The following is a 12,971-nucleotide window of genomic DNA, read 5'->3' as shown; positions in this document are numbered from 1 at the left end:
TCCGCTTCTATTCTCTCCCATTAAATATTTGACCATTTTAACGATAACCAGACATTCTTCATTCCCCAATCAAAGTACACCCCTGCTTTTTGGTTCTTTTTTTTTCCTTATTTCTCTTTTCTTTCCTGTTCCCATTTCTTCATGTATATATTTGACCGTATGTGGAATCACACAAAAAGACAAGGACAAAATAAGAGGTATCGATAACTAAAGTTTTGGATTATGAAATTCTACAGAGTTCTAATATAGGAACTTACCAACACTGAGTAAAGAAATGTAGATATAAATTTTCATCGTCTCTATTCACTGACACTAAGACTTATGTCCACGTTGCATTGTTTAAGTGCTTAAGAAACCATTGTAACAGATGTGTATCAACATCATAAATAAATATATTTGATGAATTGCGACGTATAATAAACTTAGCTAATCTGATCATATGCAGACATGTTTTGTTTAGATGTGAAATATGATTTAAACCAATAATTTATCGAACATAAAATAGTTTATCTTTTACAATGTTTTAGTCCTATATCTCTGGTTATTACTAGAGCGCTGCCTCGAAGAATTCTAATCAAATCACTTCGTTTATCTTTTATCTAGAAGTAATAATAAGTAATTGTGGGATTGATAAACATGCACAAATGTATATGTATGAAAAATGTGTGCCTATACACACATTAGTATGTATAGAAAGCGATAAAAAGGAACAAGCATACATACTTATGTATGTATGTATATATATAGGACGGGTGAGAAGTAAGTAGGAATTACAAATTGGTAATAAAATCTATATTCCTTTTTACAAATGTATTCAAACAACTGATACATGTTCTTTATTATACGGGGAAATGAAACGTTTGATATGAAACGTAATCTTCAAAATAATGAAATGAAATGGACGTGAATGTTTGTAAGTTATTGAGAAGTAACCTGTGACCTTGTTGTCTACGTAAAATTTTAAATTTTGGACATTCAAAGTATAGTTACATAAATAAGTAAATACCAAAATAGCACAAACAGTGTTATTACACGGAAGTCTTTAAACCTGTATTTATTTCAATATTTAATATATAAATTTATTAGCAACTGCAGAAGCAAATGCCAATTCCATTCCGACCTGTAAAAATAGAACAAAATGACACGTTATTCACATACACGTAGAGTTGAAATTTTCATACAAATGTACCGAGTTAATTTCTGTAAATGTGTCTGCCTTAGTGCTTAAATATATCTAAAAAAAAAAATAGTCTTGGTAATGTAACTATATGATAGTTACCAGTTCTCGGAATATTTGTTGATACTATTACCAGTATTATTTTCTTCATTGACCTTGAAATTTCAAAGTGATTCATTTACCATTATATTAATGCAGCTGTATTATAACTATGCAAGTGATATATTACTCAAACAATATTATACTATTCAAAAGCGGCATTATAATTAAAACAGCAGTTTGGAAACCATATTTTATATACTGGACATAACGCCGTATCACATTCACTATGAGGATTATAAGTATTCTGTTAATATGAAATGGCCTAAATTGTTGGAAATGACTCGAACACTATTGGTATAGCCATTGAGCTTTAACTGTATCAATTAGTAGAAATTCAGTAACAGTGTTAGCTAATTGAAAGTACATTAATATGCAATCGCAGTGATACTAAATCATTAGTCGTAATGATATTACATACATTATTTCTGATGTGTTTTGCGTTCAGTTGCACAGAGTTCTGAAAGTAAAGAATTAATATACGGAGTTAAAGTTAATTCAACACTGCAAGTTAATTCACATATGATAGCTCTTTTTAACGTCAATGTAGGTACATCTAGAACATATAGAGCAATTACGTTTTGGCAAATGGTGTTATTGCGATTATACTGGAAGTTAATATCAACAAATTTGAAACGGCCGATATTTTGTGGAGCTCAACGTTGTATCCTTAGTTTTTGTGATGATTCCATTACAACTAGGCTAAACGTATATGTGGGCTATTTTACCGTTTCCCGAAATTCTTTGAATAGAATGTTTAAATAATGGAAGGTACAATGCTGTACTAAATTTTGAATAGTATTTTTTCAATTATTTATAGCAGCTTTAATATCTCCTTCTCTACCTCTATCGTTTTCCTCTTAATAAGCTAAATATTTGTTCATCCTCTACCAGGTCGTTTAATATGCTAGAAGTAGCTTGGCTCACGTTAACCTCACAATTAAAGTTTTTCCTCAACATAAATGCAAATTATTCTCAAAATATTGGGAAAACAAACCTGAGATACGTTACATGTCAATCCATGTTTTTTTTTATTCACGTTAACGTCTGATATAATTCACACCATCTGAAAGATACATGTTTAAATTATCATTAAAACACACCCCATTTTGAATTTTATGATGAAACATGTCAGGGCGTATATCCCACCAGAAAATTCTCCTTGAAATTATTTGAAAAGATTTTCACAATGATTCTAATGAAATCGTTATCTACACAATCTAAAAAGATATGTGTGAAAACTTCCTTCAAAAAATGTTCATTTCTTTGAAATAATATACAAAGTCGGTGATATTAAATCTTTACAACTAATGCGAATAATTACCATATTTTGCATGGGGTAGCCTGGATATGTTTCAATGTCCTGGAAGAAAAGCATCGAAATATTAAGTTAGCTACGAGAGATTAGAAACGATTTGTTTATGAACGGGGAGAAATCTTGCGTTTCAGTTTCAATATAATTACCTAATCAGCTTTCGCTGCCATAACTGCATACAATATTGAATACATCCTATTGTCAATGATTCCATATGAATTAGCAACATGAATTTTAAAAAAAAAATCTGCTATTGAATTTAATCCACAAGGCATGACTTCTAATAATGAGTTCAATATAAATATTGTCTTACCTTACACTTATGCTGATAGGCATGTATGAAATATATATTACAATGGTCGTGTATTGCATGCAAACATTTAGCGCTTGCTCGATATTCACTGAAAAGTAATCGTATTTTAGAAAATTGTGAAAAATTAAGCACATACGTGTTTCATATATTTTCAAAGCATTTTTTGTATCTAAGCAGACATCTCACACAGTGAATTACTTCATAAATGTGTATGCTATGTTTTTTATATATGTCTTATCGTACAGAGAATTACAGCCTTCCAGTCTTTCCAAGTCAGATTCTTTGCTTTAATGGTGCTTCCACCTACAATATTCCGCGGCCATGCCACGCTACGACTGGTTGAGACTTTGGATTAGCCACAAACTTGGTCTTAGCCTTCAGTATGTTGTCGCGTAGAGACGTCCAATTATCCATCGAGTGACATGTCTGTAACCTATCCTCCTTCTCGGTAAATTATTCAAGTAGGCCGCCTCTAAATCTGTAGCTATCCAGAGGATCCTTAAGCTTCCAGATCTTTCTTTTCCAGATGGGTATGCCCCTGAAAGCATATATTCTAAAGTCGTCAATGTCTAACCTATGCAGAGCAGTGCATCTTTCACTGGGGAACAGATTTGCGCTTTTGAGAATCCATTCATCACATTTTCTGATGAGAATATGATCAATATGGCTAGGTTGTCCACCAGCTTGATAAGTTGTCGAGTCACAGTTACGCACACACACACATGCACACACTCACGCAATACAGGTAGATAGATATATGTGCACGCACATTGACAGAAATACACAAACACACATACACACATACATAATATATAGGCACATTTTGAAAAGGCTTTGGCGGCATTCTTCATAATGTATTAATTCTTGAGGAATATAGATTAATGTATATAACTTGGGAGAAATAGGCCCAGAGACAGATATTAAGGCCGAGAAGGAAGGGCTAACCGAGATGTTTGTTAGAAAGTGTATGCTTAGTTATTGAGTAAAAAGTCAACAGTCGAAGAGCAAAAGTATATATACTCGCAAAACGACTCATCGTGGAGGAGACTTTTGAAAAAGGATACAGGAATATCACAGTGTCGTCTTGCCATTGGTGGACAAATGATTCCCATGTCGGCGCCTGAAATTCAAAAAGTAAAATATATCAGATCTTTTAAATATATATTTATAATATTCAAAAAGCAGCATTTTTGGAAAATACATTGTTCAGTAAATTATTTGAAGAATGTAATATATCGTCTGTCAATGCCTATGATGAACTGGTAAATCAAAGTGAAATATTCAATGTGGAGAAAATTGACGTCCATTGTAACCATAGCACAAGACATTCACAGAAAAAGCGACCATCGTCGGTGAAACGTAAAACATTAAGGCTCTTACGCGATAGTACATGACAACATATTGCTCACGTTATTCTAAGAAAACCTTATTGCGCTAACTTTGGAGATTTTTCAATACGTTCCATATTTTCGTCACCGTGTTCCATCACACTCTTAAGTTTTGAAGATAACTGAAATGTTATTTGGAGTGAAAACAGCTTATTATTGTATAGAGTTTAAAAGCGGTATTGATTGACACATCTAAAAGTAGAAGAATATTACGTCCAAAGGAACAACAATTTGCAGAACAAACGAGATTACGTTGTCAATAATGAGCGGATATATTATTGCGACGAATTATTTGTTGCTCACCCAATTTTAAGTGCGACACGACTATATAGCTAATCTAATAATTGTACGTAGCTATATATGCAAACAAGCATAAGGACATGCACGTCCATACACGCACATTTTAATTTAAAGTTATACACATGTGTACTTTTGTGCGAATTCTCGCACAGTAGAACTGGTGATTTGTTTGATAATGACGGAACAATGCGTGAAGATATAAACTACAAAAAGAAACAAGCTCTAAACAAAGTTGTGATTTTACCTTATGTTTGTATATTTCAGGTCTGTAACTCTTCTTCAAGACAGTTAAAAAAAGTGAGAAGTAGGAAATGTTGCTCAGGTATCTGCAGAGAATGATGTCATGTACGGACTGGTGATGCTATAGAAACCACACTAGTGTATGTACGTCTGTTCTGTTGTTTATAGCTGGTCTCAGTACCTTGATAGGAAGGGCCTCCATGATTCAACAATTGCCTCTATTGCATTAAAATGGCTCCCACGTATACATTGACGTCTTGGATCTGGCAGCTGTTTAGTTCTTTGATTTTATTTTTACGCGCCTGAGCGCATATGTTACTAGGTTCAAGCGAGTAATTTCATGGTGGTGTTTCCAGTGTAGGATTCCCAACATGTACTGTAAATCATAAAACCCCCCAAAACACGTTTTAATTTCTACTTCATTAAAGACATTTGTGGACCCAGAACAACTGCAATAGCCCCAGTTCATTCTGTTGGGGAGAAATGTCTCTTAACTGACATCCCGTCCATACGTTGAGCTGAGCACTATATAAACCTTTTCAATAGGTCTTTCAATGTAGTTATTGATATTATCCAAAGCATAGGAAGTATAACAATAATATGGCTAATGAACCGACTTTAGATGATGTCTCAAAATCAATAAGAATTTTAAATAAGAAAACCAATTGTTGGTGTAGATAGTATTAAATGTCATGGTGAAATTTGGCGACAAATACCCTTTTAAAACATTAATGGGAACTGAAATTGGCCTTCTGGTATGAGTTGGCGCAATACTAATTTCATTTTTTACATCGACTCGGGAGGATGATTTCTCACTGCACGACTCTCTTGTCAGTCATTTGTAAAGAGCTGTTCACGATTCATCTTGAGCGATTTAACACTCGTATTACTCCAAGGGTCGTTTCTAAATCATAGTATGGTTTCCGTGTATACCAAGGCAGTGTAAATATGATCTTCCCATTTCGCCCGTTTCAGGAAAAATGTATTGAGCACAATGTGAACTTATTCCACTGTTTTATCGATTTGAGCAAATCGTTTCACAGTCAATAGAGTCGAGGGTTCCAGTTGATCCGATCAACGGAACAGCCTGCTCGTGAAATTAAAGTGCAATTGGCTGAGCACTCCACAGACACGTGTACCCTTAGCGTAGTTCTCGGAGGAGATTCAGTGTGACACAGTGTGACAAGGCTGACCCTTTGAATTACAGGCACAACACAAACAGGAAGTAAGAGTGAGAGAAAGTTGTGGTGGAAGAATACAGCAGGGTTCGCCACCATCCCCTGCCGGAGCCTCGTGGATCTTTAGGTGTTTTCGCTCAATAAACACTCACAACGCCCGCTTTGGGAATCGAAACCACGATCCTACAACCGCGAGTCCGCTGCCCTAACCACAGGGCCATTGCGCCTCCACACATCGTAACTATAAACTGGAGATAAAACAACCAGATAGAGCGGTTTTTAGCCTAGCTGTCATTCTTTCTGTAGTATCACTTCTCATGAGGGAGGGACCATTTACGATGCACAAGACACGTCATCGTTGTACGATAGACGTGTTGTTAAACGTCTTATTTAAGGTGAACCTAGGGAGGAGAGCAGCCTACATAACACAGTAAGGATAACATAAATTTTTAACTGGCAGAAATCAACGTATATATATATATGTATATATACATGTAAATACATTACATATTTATGCATATATATATATATATATATAAGGAATATAAAGAGGGATTATAGTATGGGTACTTACCAATAAGAACAAATGGAAAGAAAATGTATATTTTCATCGTCTATTTTCTTTGAAACCTAACGTCGTCTATCTACGTTGCTTTGCGTTCTTATGTAAACACTGTAACAGATGTTCACTAGGATTATCAAGATAAATCCATTTAATTGTGAACGATAAGAAAGTTTCTTAAATGTATCGAACAATTTTATGGTTTTATCTTCTTGTTAAAATCTGATTTAATGCAAGGCGATTGAAAGGTCAATTACCGTTATTATTTCACGTTGCCATTACAGGATCATCGAATATTATAAATTATCTACATATAAATATGTTTTCTTCTCATCTCACACACACACATGCAGGCACGCATACATATATGTCATCATTTAGATTTATTTGACGAAATGCTCAGCGGTATTTCGCCAGTCGGTCTCGTTAGGTTAAACTCAATTCGCCTTTTCAGCTTAGTAGATCACCGTGGAAATCATACGCTGATTTCATAAATGGTAAAAGTGAATATTATAAATAATAAGGGTGGCTTGTTAGAAATTTTTACGTGCGCTAATTAGCACCAGGATTGCTAGAACTAAAAGTCAAAACATGTATATTTTATTCACATCCAAAACATTTTATTCACAAGTTTTCTATAGTATATATAACAATGACTAACATGTTTCTACCGCAGCAGCAACACATTTTTCTGTATGCAAATATGTATCCTAGTCGTTCCAATTCCATTAAGTTTCCATCTCTTATGACGTTTTCAAAGTGAACTAATTCAAACAAACTTCCTGCGTTAGTATTCAATTGAAGGCGATAGCTTCACTTTTTAAATCGAATTTAATTCCGATCTTATAACCAACCCTCTTCATATTATGTGAGTGTGTGTGTGTGTGTGTGTGTGTGTGTGTGTGTGTGTGTGTGTGTGTGTGTGTGTGTGTGTGTGTGTGTGTGTGTGTGTGTGTGTGTGTTAACGTAGGGAATATGTTAAAATAAAAGAGCTAAAAGATTATAAATGGTATAAAGGAAACTAGATAAATAATGAACGAAACCATAACAAACAACGCAGATTTTCCATGTAAAATATGAAGGAGTAGGCATTTATAATTCGGAATGCATTTGTAAAACTTCAAGTTTTGGACCCATAAAACGTGCATTAAAATGACTACGATATGCAAATAATGAATAAAAATTTAAAACAAGATGTTTTTATTGTTTTTTATTGAAATAATTAATAAATTAATTTACAAACAACTGCTGTAGCCAGTATTAATTCGCTTCTAACCTGCGAAAAATAGAACGTTATTGAAATAATTATGGTCGGGAGATTTTCATGCAAATTGATCGATATAATTTATTGCAAATATTTCAGTTATATTGGTTAAATAATTCCCAATAGATTTGTTAATGCAAGTGTACAATCATCGTTATCTTATTAACTTCAACGTCTTCGCTTTAATATTTATTAAAATCTGTATATCAAAATGTTACAAATATTAATGACATGATCGATCTTAATATATTGAACAACTTTAACTTATTTATCAACCTTATTGTATTGGTTGGTTATATCTATAATATGCAGAGAAGAATCATATCATTTAGATAATTTCGAGGAAATATTTAGATATGTGTGGCTAATCGAGTATTTTAGTAAAACGTTTGCCATCGTAGGGATTTTAACATTTTGTTGATGAGGTCTGGCTCTATCAGTACATATTAATCTATTGATAGTGTTAGCTTACGGAAGGTAAACTAATATGCAATCAAATCAGTAAACGTAACGGTATTACATACCTTATTTCGGGTAATTGAGGATCTAATTGGTGTAGAGTACTGAAAGAAAAACATCTATATCGTGAGTTAGTTACAACAGCTAAATAATACAACAGGACATATTAATTCACTGTGAGATAACGTTTTTTAACATCTCTTTCTATGCTTCTCGAAATGTAAATGTTGCCCCAATACATATCCAGATTGGCGGACGACCAGACGCTCATAACGCCCGTTATACTAAGAAGTTGAGCTATTTCCCTTTGCTTCTTTTAATAATTATCTCCCCTTTAATTTTTTTTATTTTACTTTATTTACGGCCCTAAACTGAACAGTTATCCTCAATTTCCACTCAATAATCATGCTTTTTCACATTTTCCTGATACCTCCTTCGTAGTCCCGAAAAACACCATAACCATTGGGCCATTCGTTTGACCGTGAAAAAGACACAAACAGACAAACGGACATAACGCCCATTATAATGAGATGTTGAAGAAATATAAGGCTGAAGAAAGAAGCGGTATTAATTTCCTTTCTTTGGTTTGTTATACCTACAATCGAATTTGTTGTCATAAATTCCCGAATATTACATATTTATTAATGAAATTTCTCACAAATGATTTCAGATAACCTAGCCTACTATCATACTTCGAACTATATTCTAAACTCTCTCACTGAACTCTCCGTGGATAGAACAATTCAAGCATTTATTTTAAAACATATTTTTCTTACATGATTTCATGGAGGTCTTAGCCTATTAAAGTCAAACAAACCCAGAAGCGGCTAACCTTTTCTTAGTTTTTGGCAAGCTAAACATAGCAGCGAGCGATCATATGGTTTGCAAAAGTCAAATTTTCGTCATTATAAATGTTATTAAGTTATCAAAAGGTACGGGAAAATACAGTCAAGCCATGTGAAATATTAGCCACTCGTAGGTTCTGTTAAATTCATGTGACCATATTCTACGACGTTTGAAAGGTATTTCTTGACATTTTCATTAAGAAATAGCACTTTCTTTGAAAATTGTCAGGAAAGAGATTGAGGTGTGGGAACTTTCTGAAATTCCTCTCCCTCAATATTCGAAACATTTTCCACAAGACATTACTTTATTACCGTGAACTAAAAGTAAATTTAGATGTAGCCCACTACAAGCATTACATAAATATGGAATCTAATATGAAAATATAATCTAGCGAGCAACAGAAGAGCACCTGGAGGGAGATCGTTGATGCAGCTGTAGTAATTTTAACATTCAGTTGACCAGCTGTTACTGTGAAAATAATTATCAATATAGAGATGACAATATTTATTTCTTTATTCACCACAAGGGGCTAAACATAGTGGAGACAAACAAAAACAGACAAAGCGATTAAATCGACCCCGGTGCGTAACTGGTAGTTATTTAGACGACCCCGAAAGGATGAAACGCATTGTCGACCTCGGCGGAATTTGAACTCAGAACGTAACAACAGACGAAATACTGCTAAGCATTTCGCTCGGCGTGCTAACCATTCTGCCAGCTCGCTCCGTTACAGTGATTATAATATTAGCTTATTGAAGATGCACCACTATACAATCCCAGGAAATCATTAAGCGAAACGGTATTACATACCACTTGTTTTCTCGATTGAGCCTGTTTATTTGGGGAATGCTGAAACAAAAGATTATTACTAATCAGTAAGAGGCAATAGTTATTGAATGCGATATTTAAAATCACACTAGATAGCATTATAACGTCTTTCTTTACACTTCTGGCAATAGAAATGTTCTTGCAACGTATCTTCATAAGAACTAGAAGTTCAATCAAGCATTAACCAAAATAATGTTGATTCCAGTATCGTTTCATATTCTGAAGATGGGGGCTGCTGAGGAATTATAAAGCCAAAGAATAGAAATAATTTCGTTAACTTGTGTCTAATGCCCCTAATTACAAGGGAGGAAAGCACTTGAAATTGTTTTCCCAGAACTTTCTATATGATGTTTATTGTTTTATGAAATTGCTACAAATACTCAAATACGTTTAGATTCAATAATAATTTTATAGGAATTTGTAAAAATCGCTTTCTTCGGTGGTGAAAGTATCCTCTAAGCTACATTACACCGTGTGAATTTCCTTCCTCTAAGTTGCAGAGAAACTGAGTACATTGTGTGCATACATATTTCTCCAGCTATATTTCGGATCGTAAAATTCAGGTTCATTTGGAAATATGGTGTGAAAAATGTGGGGACGGGGAATATTTCACGCCTCATAGGCTTTAATGATATAACTACAAATAATTTGAGAGAAAATTAATATTAAGTATGATAATCTCCATAGACAGGAGAGCAACATTCCTAACATTCTTTATTGAAAATATATTCCATTCATTATTTTATAAAAATATTAATCAAAATCGCCTTCCACTATGTAATCGTTTAGTATATTAGATATAATAGGGTCCATATCCGTCTTAGAAGTTGTCTTTTCGTCATCATAATTGTAATTAACAAAATGTAACTTATGAGGAAACAACGTCGAAATTCATAAAATGCCCACCCTTCATTATTTAGAAAACGACTTTATCAGAGTTACAGCGGAATTTTCATTCATTGTAAGATAGCTTTTTTTTCAATATATATATTATTACTTATGGAAATATATTAGTATTCCCAAATATTGCCGTTCCACAAATACAAGAAAATTTACTTTACATGACTTTTAAGTTTAATCAAGCATTAGCCAACATCCGTTGTGTGATTTATACGAAACGTTTCTCGCAAAATATATGTAATGATTGTGTAGTGAAACCTCTCTCTCGGACATTCAATCATAAATGATAACGAAGCAGCTAACATCTAGCCTTCGGCTGCCTTGGACCCTTCTATCCACCATCCTGATTGGTTCTTATTTGCACAGCAATTGTCCCCATGTTCTGCTTGCTAAGGGTGCATTACGTCCAATCGTGGCCTTCAGATAAGGTCACGTGAGAGAGAGTTTTTCTGGGTTTCCGGTGAGCGGTATTTCAACTATAAATAAGCCCTATCCAACGACGGCAGTCGTCTTCGATTCCAGATTTCTCACAGGTCTGGTCGCTGACCACACATACAGAACACAGCTACAGCCAGTTCCAGCGCCAACGTCTTCACCACCAATCTACTGACTACCACAATGTCGTCGCCAGCACCAATATCAGCACGCTTAGTTTTATATCGACACTGTTTGTGTGGATTATTTCCACCACGAGCAACAGTCAGAACTAACCAGCTAGAATATTCCGTATCAGGTAAACGGTCACAGCATTCGACGCTCAACGCACATATTGTGATACCACAGCTCTGCTACATTCTAAATCTTGTGTAACTCGTATACGAACTGGTTTTCTCTATCTCAGTGTTTGAAGACTTTTTACAGTCTATGTTACAGACACTCTTTCTTTGTTCTGTGTTCCTCTCACACACGCACTTGTACACGCACATATTGTACACACACTATTGCTTATACGACGGTCTGTTATTTCACATTGTTGTATACATTCTCTTGTACACGAAGGCCTGACTTATCTACTGTGTTATTCTTATTTGCCGCATGCACGCACACACAGACACAAACAGTTTCACTATGTTAATAAACTTACTCTCTCTCTCTATATATATATCGGTTGTCTGTCCTACTATGTTCTTTTACCGGCACTATGGCTCGTATCTCTCACGACGAGCCGTCTATGTTATATATCTTATTTTGTGTTCGACCGTGCGACATCGTTAAAAGGAGCCTTTCCGTCTACGTCGCCATCTCCTTTGGTTTGCACGGTCGAATTATTACAAACTGGTGACCCCGACGTGATTCTGTTTATGCAGTTTCTCTTTAATGGCGATTTTAGTGCCAGCTTTAGGACCAACCGTTTTTTCAGTTCCACATCAGTGGTGCACTTTTTCTGTACAGAGTTGTTACCTACTATGAGATAAATAAAGGTTACAAAGGAAAATTAGACGTGGCGTAAAAACAAAAAATGATAAACCGGTCATCTGATGTTTAAATTCAAAATACTGAGGTGCAGAAAAGTCCCGGTGATTGTTCTTTTGTTGCAAACATTAGATAAAATGAAACCATTTTTATATTGCCAAAATATTTATGATTTTCAACTACCGCATCAACTTAGCACTGAATGTGTGATTGTGTGTGATACATAGAAAGAGTACAAATTAAGAATACTAAATATGGTGCATAATTTAGTTCAATAACACATTAAATTTCGTAAGACCAATAATAACAAGTTATCTTACCTTACACTTGATTTTATGTAATAGATTGAAATATTCATTACATTTTGGGTGTAATGTGTTCAAACATATATTCTGTTCTTCAAACTGACTGCAAAACATTATAAGTAGAAATCAAAAACTTAAATACAGAAAAACGTCATGTTTTGCAAAATATTTTTAATATCAGAAATGAAATCTCTTCTATATGAAGTTAATTTATGAAGTGTTATGCCTTGTTATCAAGTAATTTATTCTGTCGCTCATAAGGAAGAATTAAATTCTATAATGGTGATTTTTTATTCAGTAAAATGCAAAGGAAATGTAGTAGCGTGTATCCGTCAGGGTATCCTATACATATATATATATATATATATATATATATATATATGT

The 12,971-nt window shown here is 34.2% G+C and overlaps 1 protein-coding gene and 1 long non-coding RNA gene across 5 annotated transcripts in view; both read right to left on the bottom strand.

Annotated features, from left to right (window-relative positions):
• LOC128249866 (uncharacterized) overlaps window positions 1-6,888 on the bottom strand; it is an 11,761-nt gene extending 4,873 nt beyond the window's left edge. For 2 of the 4 annotated variants that reach the window (XM_052974408.1, XM_052974410.1), the window contains exon 1: window positions 258-396. In XM_052974408.1, the coding sequence (XP_052830368.1) occupies window positions 258-294 (37 nt within the window). In that variant the 5' untranslated portion in view covers window positions 295-396. Of the gene's footprint in view, window positions 1-257; window positions 1,121-1,697; window positions 1,737-2,273; window positions 2,343-2,600; window positions 2,640-2,904; window positions 2,993-3,924; window positions 4,025-6,584 lie in introns of those variants that run through there. The other 2 variants (XR_008265995.1, XR_008265994.1) reach the window with 2 other exon arrangements.
• An 879-nt stretch (window positions 6,889-7,767) lies between these two features.
• LOC128249867 (uncharacterized) overlaps window positions 7,768-12,971 on the bottom strand; it is a 9,155-nt gene continuing 3,951 nt past the window's right edge. Inside the window, exons 2-5 of the long non-coding RNA XR_008265996.1 lie at window positions 12,603-12,690; window positions 9,952-9,990; window positions 8,361-8,399; window positions 7,768-7,848 (exon numbers count right to left, since the gene is read on the bottom strand). This is a non-coding gene — a long non-coding RNA (uncharacterized LOC128249867). The remainder of the gene's footprint in view (window positions 7,849-8,360; window positions 8,400-9,951; window positions 9,991-12,602; window positions 12,691-12,971) is intronic.

The sequence above is a fragment of the Octopus bimaculoides genome, chromosome 18 (assembly GCF_001194135.2).
Source record: "Octopus bimaculoides isolate UCB-OBI-ISO-001 chromosome 18, ASM119413v2, whole genome shotgun sequence".
Lineage (NCBI taxonomy): Eukaryota > Metazoa > Mollusca > Cephalopoda > Octopoda > Octopodidae > Octopus > Octopus bimaculoides.
This window is presented reverse-complemented; position numbering and strand designations above follow the sequence as displayed.